Below are 15,855 nucleotides of genomic sequence, written 5' to 3'. Positions count from 1 at the left end.
TGGAGCTAGTGCATGTGAATGCGTGATTAACGGGGTGGGTGTAATTGCTCGCAGTGCTTTTGATGGAGTTAGCGTGTTGAACGTGTTTACATGTTTTCCAGCGCGGGAGGTTGCAGGGTCGTGTTCCCGTGTACGGCGTGCTCGTTTTACTGATTTTGGCATTGACCAAGGAGTCTGCTAGGTTTTTTTGCGCGTCGGTATGTCACCTGTATTGGATGAGTGAATATATTCCTAAGTCGGTCACTGCTTTGGAGGAGGGGCTCGTGCTTCTGTAGAATAGCTTTGATGTTTGGAAGTGCGTTGGAATATCTTGTGATCAAACTTATTTGGCACGCGTTAGGATTTTTTCGGTTTTCCAGAACCTCGTTTCGATCGAGTGTTGGCGCTGAAAAAAAAAAAAAAAAAATGGCGAGCTCCAACCGGCCTTACTAACTAGCTAGTGTCTAGGACGAGGGACAGCGTCGGTTGTTTGTCCGAAAAACAAAAATGTAAGTCCTGAAACTTCTCGAATAGACTGTGTATATGTGGTCTGTGGGGGACTGTACACTCTATTGTAGTAGCGGGTAATGACAAAAGAAAAAGAAGCGAAAAACCTCGTTCAGAGACCCCCTTGGTGCCGGGCACCATTCAGTTCTCTTTCGTCAGTTTCGTCACTAATTTGTGCTAGAGAAACCTTTATATTCAATTTTCTCACTGTCGCTACAGATGACAGAACGAATATCGTGTATCGTCGGTTCCGTTATCACTCACAGCAGCGGAGAAGGAGCCGACGGGGTAAGGTTGCCGTCCCCCACGCGCATATATTCTTGAAACGAGGTGAGAACTCCTGTCTGCAGGTATTGCGTTACGGGTGTAATATTGTTCTTCTAGGCTTCGTATTTCTCTCTACAAGTTCTTGTTTAATGCTTCTTCGTAACGGGTGCAGTGTTAGTAAAACAAACGCTTTTTTTTTTTTTTTCGGATACGGGCGATTAGAAGTAACGCCATTCAGTTACCGATATTCGTCGGTGGACAGTCTAGAAGCAGCGATAAAAAGTGACGAACTTAGGCGAGCTGGTAGGATATGGACTAAAACGTTGATGGCCAGAAAATGTGGGACCGTGCAATGTACATCTGCTCGTCATTCGTTTGACATGCCTTGTTTTCTACGATGTGGCGTTTAGTGCTTGCTCTAAGTGTCGGATCGTCCAGTGCAATTGACTTTCTTTCCGACTCCGACGACGACACCACACACTGTAGGCATCCTGTGCACAAAGCACGCGAGTACCAAAACACGCTTTCTGCGATGAAGTCTAAAACACGAATACAAGAAGTGCGTGCGCACGTTGAAAAACAGTGGCGGACCGACTGACTGTGGAACCGATCAGTAGCCGAGGTAGCCGTGATGGCGTTGGTTGGATACGGACCTATAGGATTCATCTGTACAAAATGTGTCACAGCCAACACGTTAAAATCGCCGTTTGGTGCCGACACTATCGGCAGGCTAGTTGGTAGAGTTCATAGGCCCTTGAAGCTGATGTTATAGTTCCCAAAATTTAATTTCGGACGACTGAGCTGTGCTAAGGTTACGTGTACCTCGTGGGAAACTTTCCCCAAGCAAAAATATTTTTCACCCCATATTTTCAGGACAAGTATTTCTCGCGGAAGTTTTTACGTGTGATACGATATATCAGTGAGTTTTAGTGCATCGTTCGCTATCGCCTTTGCGTTGTGAGGGATATTGCGGGATATCGCCTTTGCGTTGTGATATTTTGCGCGTGCGCAGGACCACGAACGCTATTACTTACGTACGCAAAGGCGATAGCGTAGGATGCGCTAAAACTCTGAAAAGCGTAACACAAAGCGCCACGGAAAGTGTTTCCCCTTCAAAAAAAAAAAAATATTATGAAAAAGAACAAAGAAACAACATCACGATAAACTGCTTTTTCTAATACTTCGTGTAGTCTCCTAAAAGTCTCGGCAGTCAATGGAAATGACCTCCTCTACCAAATATTTCACCTACGACTATAACTTCTGCTTATTGTGTAAACTCATTAAACTAATTAAACTCATGAGTAAACTCATTATTCTATATTTATCTGTACCTCAAGCCTCCCATTATCACTAGTGATGTCCTACCAATGTGCCCTTCTTACACCCGGTGTTTCAGTGATACGGGACTGGCTTTTAAAGCACGGTACTGTCCGAACACAATAACTTAGAGTTACTGTGAGTATGATTCGTCTTCATGAGACACATGTACTTATACCTAGCGCACCTCAGATGCTTCTCTCCGCTTCGAATTGTTGTGAACATATGTGTTTTGTGAGACATTTGTTTCGTGTTGACACTTGTTTTGACGTCGCTGCTGTTGCTGTCTTGCTAATGTGCTGTATCTGCTATAGTAACGGAGGTTACATATACAATCAGGTGAAGCTCCACGCCGAGCGTCTCCCCGAGCTTCTCACAGTGTTCTCTGTGTCGCAAAAAATAGCATGGAACTGAACCGAATTGATTTGAAAGGAGTGGACGAAAAGAATGTCCGGATGTGCTCGTCGAAATGGCATGTTAAAAGACAATGTCTTGTGTATTTTACGTCGGTCTACTACAACGGTGCTGAGTGGACCGACGATGAGGCGAGATTGCCGTATTTTAGTAAGTTGCGTTCGAGGACGAATGGATACAATGCAGATTGGTAGAGAGGCTGCTCCGGCTGGCGTATTTCCAAACCCGCTCCTGTACAACAGATCGCCGCCGCCGCCTCCAGTTAGCGCGCTGGCGGCAGTGTGCTGGGCATTGCGGTGGCGGCACAAAATCCTGAAATGTCATGGCGGCCGCTATATTTGTATTCGGAGGTTCGGAGCGTGTTACTGGACGGCTAATGAGTGAAAAGTAATGATAGATGTGTTTAGGTGTCTTTGGATGACGATAAGCAATGTACAAGTTCTTCGAACATGTGCTTTGCTTTTCAGAACATCAGACCACGGATAGTCAACGTTTTCAGTGAAAGTGACGTGCTGCTGCTGCTGCTTTGTGTCTCCGGTTTGCAATGGCGCATGAATGCCCATTGTCGTTCAAATTATTTTGAGAAACATAGCGCGAACAGTGAAGCACCGAATTTAGGCTAAAGCTTTGTTGTGTTTAAGCACCTTCGATGGAGTGTGTAGCAGTAAGAGAAATAACCCTTGTGAATTGCGTCGTAACGTTCTTTACTGCAGTTATTCATAGTGACCACTCTTTGTGGAGTTGTTGGTGAGGAACGTTAGAATTCAATTATTAAAGGAATAAGCCGTCGTCGAGTTATGTTGTGGTCATGGCGTGCCTGCAAAAACAGCAATACGTATAGTGCATGTACTGAAGTCTGTACGTATTGACGTGAACACAACATTTAAGTGTGTACGGATACGTTTCGAACAGCCTGCAGATTACTTTTAGTGCCCTGATATACACAAAACACAATAATTTGGTTACATGAGAGTGGCTGACATTAGAAAATCCACTTGTTGAGAGGTTCCAGGAAGCGGGGCAAACGGTCGCAATTGCTGAAGTTCATCAGATAAATCAGAAGCAAATATTAAACAAAAAATGAGCGTGTGTACCACACTTTTGTAATGCAGCCTGCAACTTTTTCGTTTGCACATTGCACGTTGGCAGCACAATATGTAAAATGCCCAGTTACACTGATGTGAAGTATGTACTAGACAAGTTAGAAGTTAGTGTTGGCAATCTGAGACCTGTACTTCTATTTGATTATCTCAACTTGGTAAATGCCTAATATTAGCATCGGACACTGGAAAACCGTTTATATTCACGCTTGCTCGTGCAACAATGGCCTACTCATTAGATCTCCTGAAGCTCCCTGGCAGGACAATTTGCTGAAAGCCATAATGCTGTACAAATCCATCACGGTCCCTTTGTGGCCTTTTACAACACGCCATTACATGGCTTTGGGCTATTCAAAGCATTCTGGCAGTTCAAGTTTGGCATTGTGGATCAGAATAGTCTCAATATTTTGTACAAAATTTAATTTGGAAAATAACTGGTGGGTGCTTTCAGAGCTTATCGGATAAAACCAAAGCCGTCCCCCTAGTCATGCAATACTACCATCATTAATGTGCCGTGTTGTGCCCATGAGACTGAGATAATAAAAAGCTTCTGCTGTAGCTCAGCAAAATATAGGGTGAAGTCTGTTCAAGCATTGAAGGGTGCGTGCAATAAATGAAAAGGTTTCAGTACCAAAACAAATGTGCAGGCACTATGATATGCATGTAGATCAAGCAAGTAATTCACTCTGCAATATATAGTGATTTCATGGAAGGGACACAGCTGTGCAACATTACAATATGATGAAGGAACGAATAACCGAGAGACACGGGACACGAAGACAAGCACAAGAGTTCTCAGACACAGTAATGATTTAATAACACCAAGCCTCCTAAATACCTAACAAGTTGTCTGCGTTAGTCTACAACCAGTTAGTCTGCGCCCTATCCCTTTTATCAATTACAATATCAGTCTGTCAGCACTTTAGATTGTGGAAGCTGGGATACGTTAGGAAACATGGTGAAGTGACGAAGACAGGGAACATACGAAGTGAACAAAGATGACACATTACTCATCTGACATGAATAAGTTATGCCTTTTTTTCATAGCACGGTAGCGCGTGCTGTTTTTCAAAGGGCTGCAGTGCTCTTGGAATTGCAAACACAGCATCCTGTGGCACTTAAACCTCACTTTACATGTATAGATGTATGTGATGTAAGGAAGTAGTGACATAGTGGTTTCAGTATGATCAAGATGAGGTCAAGTGTGTGTGTGAGCACCGGTATTTGATATTTTTTTAGTTAACCCCTACACGGTTTACATATTCGCCGTCATTCGCCATATGTGCTCGGCAGTCCCGGGCCGAAACTAAGACTTACACATTGACTACGACTACATTGTCAGCAGCACTTTCAGCATAGGAATACCCCTCGTTGCCGTCTTCTCCAGATTGGCTGTAACGACTTTTCGTTGGTCGCTCTCCTTGGCCTTGTCTCGCACCCCAACCAGTGGGCTGTCACTGCCACTCTCCTTGGTTTTCTCCAAGCCTGAGGACTCGTGAACCACATGTGACGTCGTTCTAGTGTCTCTTTCCCTCTTTCTTTCTTACCTTTTCCTTCTTTTTCTTTTCCGTTTTCCCTTTTGGAATAGCAAGCTGGATATTTGCCTATAGTTAACTTTTCCAATCTATTTTTTTAATAAACATATACCCTCCCCCCCTTGGCCAGTAAACGTGTGGACCTAGAGGTATGTTTGCTCACTGTATCACTTCTTTCCTGGATAATAATAACCTGGGCACGGATTTACACGGACGTACACGTATGTTCGTGTTGCTCATGCTCAAGCTTGTTGCCCCCCGTCATCGGTTTCGTCCACCACCTAGACTGCGTTTACGCTTGTTTATCAATCACAAACGCCTTAGCTCCGTGATTTATATTTGTGGCTCAAGTATGCTTTGCTGTGTTCTGCAGAACGAATGCGGCTTTATTTTACTGTATTATCCCTAACAAAATACTCACTTTTAAAAAAATAGGATTTTGGTGCATTACTTTTGTACCACAAACAATGCAAAACAGTGCACATATTAAGGATTTTTACTTCATATTTCGAAGATTTTCAGTGCATAGTTGCATGCATATTTTGGCAGTGTTTAGTGCACATTGATTCGTGCTCTAATAATAACAACAAGGATCAGTGTTGGGGGTACCTCATTATTGGAGAGCTACCTCTCTTTATTCAGAGAGCTGATGAGAAGCTGACTACATTGCGGGTCTGTATACTTGTAAACCTAACTCGTCGCTTTTGAGTTCCGGTATCTTCTTGAAGGACTTATTCCTTTTTAGGTTACTTTGTCAAAGTAACTTTGGGTTCCAAGTTCCTTTTGAGCCCCAACAGTCCCACAAGAAGAATATCCCAGCAAATCTCTGTCTTGTATTTAGATGGGTGGAAATCCAGCGAACCGGTAGAGATGTAGGAAGGGAGTTCCTTCGTGACTCATATGCGCCATATGTCAGATGTTGTGCGCTATGCAAAATGAAAGCGCCATCTGTAGTTCATTTTGCTAGTCCGCTTCCGTCATTTCAAAATTCAAACTCCAATCACGATGAAGTTCCCGCAGGCCGATGCATAGCGCCCCTAGCGGATCGTGCAGACAGGATTGTGCATAGGAGATGCTTAGTATGACATTGTCAGGACACCGGTCCTGAATGGTTATTAGCGTGGTATTAGCGTGGTTATTAGCTGAGCATGGTATGTGGTAAAGTTATGCTTTTTGAGTATGTAGTCCTTAGCTCGTTTAGCAGAAGACGCTGCAATAGGAAATGTGCGATACTCACAGATAAAATGGCATAAACGCAGGCACCCTGGAGAATAAGCACAATGATGAGAGAAGCCAGGGCGTGGGCGGAAACCGATGCAACACTACGGCAGCTCAATCGTCATCTGGTCCCCTTTTATTTGTCGTCCGCGATCAGGCTTTTCTCCTCATGTAGCACAACTGCGTGCCTTCCAAAATCGTTCTGCAAGTAATGACGTCGACAGCAAGGGAGCAGCTTATTCGCTCGCCATTAGACATATACTCTGCAACGTAAAAGTGCCACCTTTCGTGCTTTTCGTGCGACGCTTCGCCCCCCCCCCCCCTCCCCCAACTCGACGCAGAAGTGAGCCACACAGTTGCTTGATCGAGCTTTACCTCTGTTTCTAATCGGTAAATGCGATTATGTCGCTGTCAGACCTGTTGGCATGCAAAACCCCTGAATCCATGTTTTTATTTTAAATTCTGTGTTAGGACCGCGAAACAGCTGTGGCAGTGAGCAGCGGACAGACGTGTTCAGATGGAGAGGACAGCAGGAAGAAGTGGGGGCAGGGGGGTTAGTATGCGTCCTGGGCAGACTTCAGGGTGAACTATGCCGACATTAATCCGAAAAGTCTGCCGAAAAACCCAGGGAAAACCCGAGAAGGCACAGCCGGTGGTAGGATTCAAACCCACCGCCTCCCAGTATTCAGCACGACGTTGGCTACCACCAACAAGCGGATCTCCCCTGTCCCCCACTCCTTCCTGCTGTCCTTTCTCCATCTGTCCACGTCTGTACGCCGCTCATCGGCACAGTTGCTTCGCCGCGCTAACATGGAACATGGAATGGAATGGAATGGAAAAAAACAAACAAGCGGATGGTTTTGCCTGAAGTCGTGAAATGGCGTGGGGTATTGCGTGCTCTTATTGTGCGACACTTCCTCATTGACGGCACATTAGGAGCAGAAAGTTACGGGAGGTTGTTATACAGGGTGTTTCACTTAAGAGTGATCCCTGGTTATTAAAAAAAATCTACTTGAGATAAAAATTAGAAACCTTCTGCGTTATACTTGTGAAGGTTTTTGCCGCCCACACAGGTGGTTTCCATCAGTGCCCCTAATTAATTTGTCTTATTCGCTTAATTGAACTAAAAAAATTCCCAAGGATATGTAACTTTTTTTTTTGCGCTAATCAGACAGCCCACGGCCACAACACCCCATTTCAGTCACAATTATAGGGTCTTTCACGATCTTTCCACAAAAATTTGACACCCGAAATCATGTAAAAACTGCCTGCAAAACCGTCGCTCATCAAGGCACACTCGTTCAAGTTACCCTGCCTAAAATATGGGGAGGAGGAAAGGACAACACAGGAAGCAGCACAGAACATCCGATGTCGGTGATTATCCGTAACTGATGGCTGCGAACAGATAAGCTTACGAAGACAAAATGCGTGATTGGGCCGGCTCACGCGCTCCCCCCCCCCCCTCCCTTTTTTTTTCTTTCTGTTTTCTGTTTTCCCGAAAGTGCGCTTGCAGATATGGCAAGTTTTCGGGTGTAAAATGTTTTGTGGAAAGATCGTGAAAGATCCTGTAATTGTGACTGAAATGGGGTGTTGTGGCCATGGGCTTTCTAATTAGCGCAAAAAAAAAAAAACTTTACCTTTCCTTGCGAATTTTTTGAGGTCAATTAAGCTAATTAGACAAATTAATGAGGTACACTGATGGAAACCACCTGTTTGGGCGGCAAAATCCTTCACAAGTATGACGCAGAAGGTTTCTCATTTTTATCTCAAGTACATTTTTTAAAATAATTAGGGATCACTCTTAAGTGAAACACCCTGTATGAAGATGTATTTCCTTCATTGTTATCAGAGGATGGACCATTTCCTGATATCGTTCGAGATGGTGCCGCGTCTCGTTACGGATGCGATGTACCTGAAAAATTCCTCCTGCGCAATGGGGCTTCCAATTACCTCGATTATAATTTGCCATGGAATTCATCCCATACCCATGACCGACGTGCATGCTTGCGCGACTGTGGCGCAGCGCTTGCTCGGCAACTGGCTGCCTTAACTATACTGTGTAATGTAATCCTGACAGTAAATCCAATATACTTCAATATTCTGGCAAACAGGCCAAGGAGAAAACCTCGGTGACTCGTCGTAGGACAAAAGGTTGTTATTCGGTGGTACTGCCCGAACATTGGAACAATGGTTTTGCACGCAACTTTCGTCAATTGATGGCCTATACTATACTTCATGCGCGAAAAACAAAGAAGCCCTAGGCTCCATCTTATCCTTCCAACTCTCCACCAATTTTTGCAGTGCTGTATCATCATGCTGCTCTCCCATCTCTTTATTTCACTTAGTTCTTTGCAGTCTTTAGTGCATACTGTACAGTAAGAAATGTATCACGTGGCAGGTGAACGGTACCAAGACCAGCGACAACGAAATAATAAGCACGGCGTTTCCCGCAGCACAATATTCGTCCCTTGTGAAAAATTGTTTGGTCAACCAATAGACAAGCCATGGACAAAACGTCCATTGAAGCTATAGGCGGTCCATTGCCTTCCCATAGACCACCTTTGCACACCCCTTTTTCCTTCCCATAGACAGCCAATTGGAGATTGGCAGCAACTCTCTATAGACAACCTGCTATAGAAAAGAAATGATCAACTGCGATTGCCTGTCTATTGACTTTCTATGGACTGACCATAGACTGGCCAATGATCCACGGTTGCCTTTCTACCGTCATTATATTCACCAAATTTGTATTCATGAACTGTAATATGTTGAATATGAATCTGGGATTCTGATCAGTTCCTGTTGTGTGTATGTGTCTTCATGTTTTTTTACTTTGCCTTTCAATACTTGGCCGTCATTGGCACACGTCCAGGGTCATCGTTGGTAACCAATAGTGCCACTCGCAATTACTTAATTCTAGTGCTTTCAGGACGTCCACCTCTGAGCCCGTAGCACTGGCACCTCCTTCCTAAGAGAAAAACAGATACCATATATTGCTTGATTTGCGAGCTTCCGCAAATTCGAGTGTCATGCTTGCCTCTGAGTCTGAATGAAGGGTGAGGAATCCCTGCTTAATTCGATTACGCATCCATCCAAGACCGAAGTAAGGAATATCTTGGAGTATTAAATCATCACCAAGATAACGCCTGTGTTTGTAATTGCCTCCGGTTTGAGACATTCAGTTGGTCCATTGAAAGTGAAACTTATGCAGTGAGCACGCTACCTGCCCTGCAGTGAGCACCTGCATCAATGTGAACCTGCGTGGATACTACGCACTGCACAAATTTGACTTTCAATGGTCCTACTGAATGTCTCGGACCGAAAGCAGTTAAAAACACAAGCGTTATCTTGGTGTTGAGTTACTACTCCAAGCAGTTCCTCACTTCGGGGATAGAAGTAGGCATAATCGAATTAAGCTGGAACACCTCACCATTCATTCTGACTCGTCAAAGGCAAGCAGGCCACTCGAATTTGCGGAAGCTCGAAAGTCGAGCAATTTCTTTTCTGCTAGAAAGATGATGACGGTGCTGCATATGCCTTTCTAAGTGCACGTGCTACGTTCTTGCACTGGTTAAGCTATTGCAGGTGGTACTAAGAATTATCCTCAATGAGTGTGCCAATGATGGCCAAGTATTGCTTCTTAACACAGGGAAAAACATCACTTTTACAAAAAAGGATCTCGGCAGAATTCCAGGTTTGGATTCAGCTGATCACGGTTCATGAATCCAAATAGAGGGCATACCATGATGGTAGAAGGGGAATGTTGACCACTTCCCAATCTATCGTCAGCCTATAGAAAGTCAATAGACAGGCAATGGCAGATATATGTTTCCTTTCTATGGCAGGTTGTCTATAGACTGTTGGTGCCAATCTCCCATTGACAGGCCAAAGAAAGGATACACGGTAGTCCAAAGGATATCTATAGACTTGAAACAGACAGGCATTGTATTCAGTAGTCCAAAGAAGTCTATTCAAGAAATAGGACGTCCAAGGGATGTCAATAGACTGGCTAAACTTATTTTTGTAAGGGGTCCTGCAATCAAGTTTCCATTTCGCCGCAGTATATGCCCATGGAGCTCCACTCTAGTAGATGTCTTCCGTGTTTCGCCTCTGTTTCTTAGTTACGCAACTGTTGGGAATTGGGTACTCTGTGTGAAAATCCGGGCTTCGACAACTGCGGTCGATTCTGAAACCATTCCATACACCAACCATCACACAGTCCAGCAGCGTTAGTTCCTCTTTCGGATTTGCGATGGATTTGAAAACTTTAAATTTTTTTAAGTTTCCTGTTTAAAAAAATTTAAACAGGAATTTGATTTGGCGTGCTGAAAATAAATCCGCATGTGATCAAAAGTGATTTGATTTACTCGAATAAATTTAAATCCGGACTCGATTTGGATTTTATTTAGCATTTTCTGCAAAATGCGGATATGATTTACATCCGCTTTGTTTCCTCAAATCCCCAACCCTCATCTGTGCGATCTGAGAATTTTCTCCCTTCTGCACAGCTTGTGTCTAAACTTGAATCTGCCAAACCGCTTTCATTCGATTCGGATGTTTCCTTTGTTTTTGAGACATCCCGAGCAATCAAAGTATATGTAGTGAGATCGAACATACCCTCATGGGAAACATGCACGGGTTACGTGTTTGCACACAATCAAGTGTCTTCACCAGCCGGATCGCCGAGCGGGTTAAAGCATCCGCTCCTTGGTGGTCGCCGAGGTCGTGGGTTCGAAACCTATCACCGGCTGTGCTAGCTATCTGAGGTTTTCCCTGCCTTTTCCCGCACACTTTCCGGACGGATGTCAGCACAGTTCCCCCTGAGGGTCTGCCCCTGACGCATGCTACCCTCCTGTCTCCCATTCCTTCCTGCTGTCCTCTCTCTATCTGTGCTAGTCTGTACGCCCCCCATAGCTGCAGTTGCTTCGCGGCGCTAACACGGAATAAAAAAAAAACAAGAATCAACTGTCGTTGATTCCCAGAATACCGCTTCTGGAATGATGTCACTTTCACTGATTGAAACGAAACGTATAGTCTGCTCTCATGACGTCGCACAGCCCATGGCACGCATCGCCTTAGCGACACCAGCTGGACAGCTGCTGTTTGTGCTGGGCAGTGTAGCCTGTAAGTGGCGCTGTTTCTGCAAGTTGTCTGCTTGGCCAGCGTCAGCAAGAGCTGTTTCAGTAGACGGAAAGTAGCCAATATTGCAGGCAGCACACTTGCGCAACGTCTTGAAAAAAAGAAAAAGGCTATGTGCTGTAAAAGAAGACGAAAAGATAAGTCGTATTGTTAAGACGCCGTTTGATATGCGCATCTCGCGCCAGAAATGCGAAAGTCTATCTGAAATATCTGAGTAGCAGGCATCTCATCTACGCCTACCGGGCTTCCTTTTTTTTACAACATTCCGCCTCGTCACCTAACTTTATATAGGAGTCTTCCTCGGAAAAATCATTGTTGAAACTCAAATATCTGAACAGTATCGGCTGTTATGGGAGTGAATGTGTTGTAGCTGTTCTTCCCACGTTCTTCGGGCGCACGGAAGAACACAGAGTTCGACGACAGACTACGTAAAACTATTTATTCCAGACTATAAATTTTTTTTGAACAGTTGTTAAGTACCGCTCCGTATATCTCCTTCCGGCTTACGCACTTTCGGCGAATCCGACCCGATCGCTCTCACGGTCAAAGATTGTGTAAAACCGACCGATGAATACATCTCCGAGGATCCAGAGGCCTCCAGGCAGGTCCAATCCAGAAAAGCCGCTGAGGCACACTGTTTGTCCCTGAGTGTCTACCTGCAAGCACAATAGTTGCGGAACAGTCAGGCACATGCCAATTTGTGGTGTAAAGGAGATGCCAGACTCGCACACTTTTTACCTTGATGACATAGTCCTTGGCAGTCAATCTGAAGCCACGTCCACCAATTTTGTATTCGATATCTGGTAGGGAATCCAGGGCCTCGCAGTCGAAAAGGAACTAATGGCAAAATGAAATGGATGGACGGTTACCTATCAAGGCTGGTTACAAGGACACTGTTATGCATCAAGTATGCACTCTGACAGTTTTTGCAATCCTGCGTTGCAGAATCACCAAAATTTCTCCTGCAGAGCGGCGAGTGCAGAAAAAGAAATGACACATATAGCAGTAACTATAATTTCTTTCTTTATATGACCCAGTGCTGAAAGAAGGGGACAGGGCCATATTGTCCGCTGTGTCCTTGTCCCTTCTTGCGCATGGTTTTTGGGATTTTCGCAAACCACGTACTCCGTTACACGACATCACTGTTTTCTTTCCTCCTTTAATTTTTCAGTTTCGGTTTGTTTTAATGTATACGTGAAAGAAATACTACATTGCATCTTTAGCGCAGCTGAATGCAGTCTCAAACCAGAACTTCACCGCATGACATGTACTTCGCTCATTGACCCATAACCCAATTTACCGCTGTTATTAGTAGCGTCACAAAATCACGAATTTTAGCACATCGGCATCTTTCCCGCTGCCTAAATGACAACGAATTGCTCACCGAATGAAACTCAAACGAACCCGTGGTGATATCGTAGTTTATTCAGAATTTGTTATTTCGCAGCACTATACACTCTAAAAACAGAGCCTCACCGCATAGCACGCTCCTAGCCAACCATCATCTCGAATGACAACGTCCTCTCCCTTGATTTGATGAAAACTGAGGGCGAACGTCATTTTTGTGGCAATTATGAAGTGCACAATGCCACAAAAAAGGCGTACGCCCGCCGTTTTCAGCGAATCAGGGTAAAGAACGATGTCACTCGGGATGATGGTTGGCTAGGAGCGTGCTCTGCAGTGAATTTCATCCTCTACCCCTGTTGTTCTCATGGCGAACGTTCCGCTAAAGCAAAAAACCTTGTTCTCTTTCTGCGGGAGGCGGGTCTTGCTCAATATTCCCTCTAACGCTTTGCACTCCCCGACGAACTCACGCACCCTCTACGCATCTCCACCCTTCATCCTCCATCTTCCGTTTTTTGGGGCGGGGGCTCTAGTCGTGACGACGCCCACTCCTGTGTAGCCAACAACGGTGAGCCGATCCTGCCATAACCCCCCACCCCCTCATTTTTAAGAGCGTACTTTGTCCGATCACTGAAAAAAAAAAAACTGTCTTCCATAATTTCCTCTCCCTTTTAAAATGGATCGCTCCTGTGGCGCATTATTCCAGTGGCCGATCCGGAGCGAGCACTTGAATCCGCTACAGTACGACAAACTCTGGCACAGAGGGACGCAATTTGATCTCTCCAGCGAAGGGCAATTCCCCTCCCCCCCCCCCCCCCCCCCACCCGCCTAAGAGCGTGGTGGATGTCCTCGGGCACATCCGGCAAACTCATGGAGTCTGCCGTACGCTAGCTCTTACTTTGCCTCGCAAGTTGCGCAAAGTACTGACAACAGTACATTATTGCAGTTCCGGTTGGATCTCAGCTTTCTCGACGGAGCAGAAAAGAGTGCTCCGTCCCACCCACCCACTTTCCCGGCGCGATTTGACTTGAAACAACCAGTGCAACGCGCAAGTCTAATCCGGATCGACCAGTGGCCATAGCTATGTTGTTTCTAATAGTGCGCGTGATTGCTGGTTTCGTAGAAACTCTGGTTGAATCGAAGTGGGAGAAAGAAAAGAATAACTGGAGGAGAAGGTTAGAGCGCAAAAGTGTGTGTGCGAACAACAAAAGATTGCACCCTTGCATTTGTAATACTGACCAAGCGTCTTGTATGCAGAATCTATTCCGTGAGTATTTGCACAATCAATGCTGTCGGCAAAGGGCAAACTAATTTCGCAGTCACGTATAGAACGCGGACACAAATTTAATTATTCGTAGACAGCCATCCCATGGGCTGTGACGTCACCGAACATCTAGCCAAGGACATTAGCATCCGTAGGACAGCGAGTGTATATTAGATCGTGACTGTATTACCGCTGATTAGAAGGTGGCTATATTGCCTGAGCCACGTATTTGCTCAAATGTGTACCTAGTCCGTAATATGAGGCCAGTATTGCGGTATTGCGTATTGGGCTATAACTCCCGTCGTAGAAACGCAATGTATTTAGCCCTCTTCGGGATTTCCAGGGAATTCCAATTAGAAAAAGAGGCAATGAAGTATCCATCGTCTTTATTATTCATTTTCCACGCGAATGCGTTTGCCTTAGCTTTTTTTTCCCCAGAGAAAGAGTCTACGCACGCCTGCCAAAGAAACCGTCCATAAAAGGAGAGACCGGTTATAGACAGCTGTACCTGGTCAAACACTGCAGAAAATTACCTTTAGCGCAAACAGTTCTGGCTCCTGCGGCACAGAAAAACAGAAAATACCGAAGATGGTCATTTATGTGCACAACGAATGTTCACTGGCTGGAAAATTAACGCGACAGAAAAATAATTTCTGTAATTCGTTTTTATGACCTCACTCCGCCATCACGTTTTATTCAGTTTTTGCGCCGCCTTGTTAACTGGGAATTTAATTATCATACATCCCTGCCTTTCGTAGCTCTTATCTGTATTCCCTTTCGAATACCGGAATATTGCACATGTTCCACGTATGTACGTACTTTTGCGTAATATTTGTTGGGTGACCTTCAGAATACAACGGTCAGCACAAGACCGTTGTGCGTTCTTAAAACGTAACTTGATCACATAACACGCTGAGGATAACGAATCGCACCGAGTGATACTGTTATCGCTCCGATATGACTGGTTTTGGGCAAAGCGCGGGTGTCACAAAAAGTATGTTGTACGTTCTTGAAACATAACTTGACCACATAACACGCCGAAAGTAAAGAATTGCACATATAATGATACCGTTATCGCTCCGGTATGACTGGTTCGTGGAAAGCGCGTTTGTCACAAGAAGTATTGTACGTCCTTAAAAGAACTTAACTTGACCACATAACACGCTGAAGGTAAATAATAGCACATAATGATACCGTTATCGCTCCGGTATCACTGGCTTGTGGAAAGCGCGTTTGTCACAAAAAGTATTGTACGTTCTTAAAACATAACTCGACCACATAACACGCTGAACGTAAAGAATCGCACAGAATGATACCGTTATCGCTCCGGTATGACTGGTTTGTGAAAGCGCGGGTGTCACAAAAAGTCTGGGGTCGGATTCACAAAGAGCTCGTGCGACGAAATCTATCGTATCTCCGTCGTACGGGAAAGTTACGACGAAGTGTAGATTCACGAAGGGCGCGCGTCGCAAAATCTTCGCAGCTTACGGCGGAATCCTGCGAGAGCTCCCGACCAGTCTTACGAAGAAAGATGGCGGCGTTATTTGGCAGCGGTGGATTTGGAGATGGCAAACAAAGACTCCGTAATACGCGCTAACGCATTGCACTTTGCCACAGAACCTTCGAGACGATCCCCGAAGTGACATTAAGGCACTTTTTTGCTTGGTAACCTTCAACGAATGCTTCAACTTTGTGCTCCGTAAAATCGGGTTGCAGGGATTTTTCAAGCATCCCCTACACCCCGCTAAGACGCACCCAACACCCTTCCAAA

The 15,855-nt window shown here is 45.0% G+C and overlaps 1 protein-coding gene across 1 annotated transcript in view; it reads right to left on the bottom strand.

Moving 5' to 3' along the window:
• Positions 1 to 11,901: 11,901 nt before the first annotated feature.
• LOC135378257 (cathepsin D-like) overlaps positions 11,902 to 15,855 on the bottom strand; it is a 39,895-nt gene continuing 35,941 nt past the window's right edge. Inside the window, exons 8-9 of the mRNA XM_064611236.1 lie at positions 12,215 to 12,313; positions 11,902 to 12,132 (exon numbers count right to left, since the gene is read on the bottom strand). Of these exons, the coding sequence (XP_064467306.1) occupies positions 11,980 to 12,132; positions 12,215 to 12,313 (252 nt within the window). The 3' untranslated portion in view covers positions 11,902 to 11,979. The remainder of the gene's footprint in view (positions 12,133 to 12,214; positions 12,314 to 15,855) is intronic.

This window comes from Ornithodoros turicata, chromosome 1, assembly GCF_037126465.1.
Source record: "Ornithodoros turicata isolate Travis chromosome 1, ASM3712646v1, whole genome shotgun sequence".
In the NCBI taxonomy this organism is placed as follows: Eukaryota; Metazoa; Arthropoda; class Arachnida; order Ixodida; family Argasidae; genus Ornithodoros; species Ornithodoros turicata.
The sequence above is the reverse complement of the archived record's forward strand: the minus strand, read 5'-3'. Positions and strand labels throughout refer to the sequence as shown.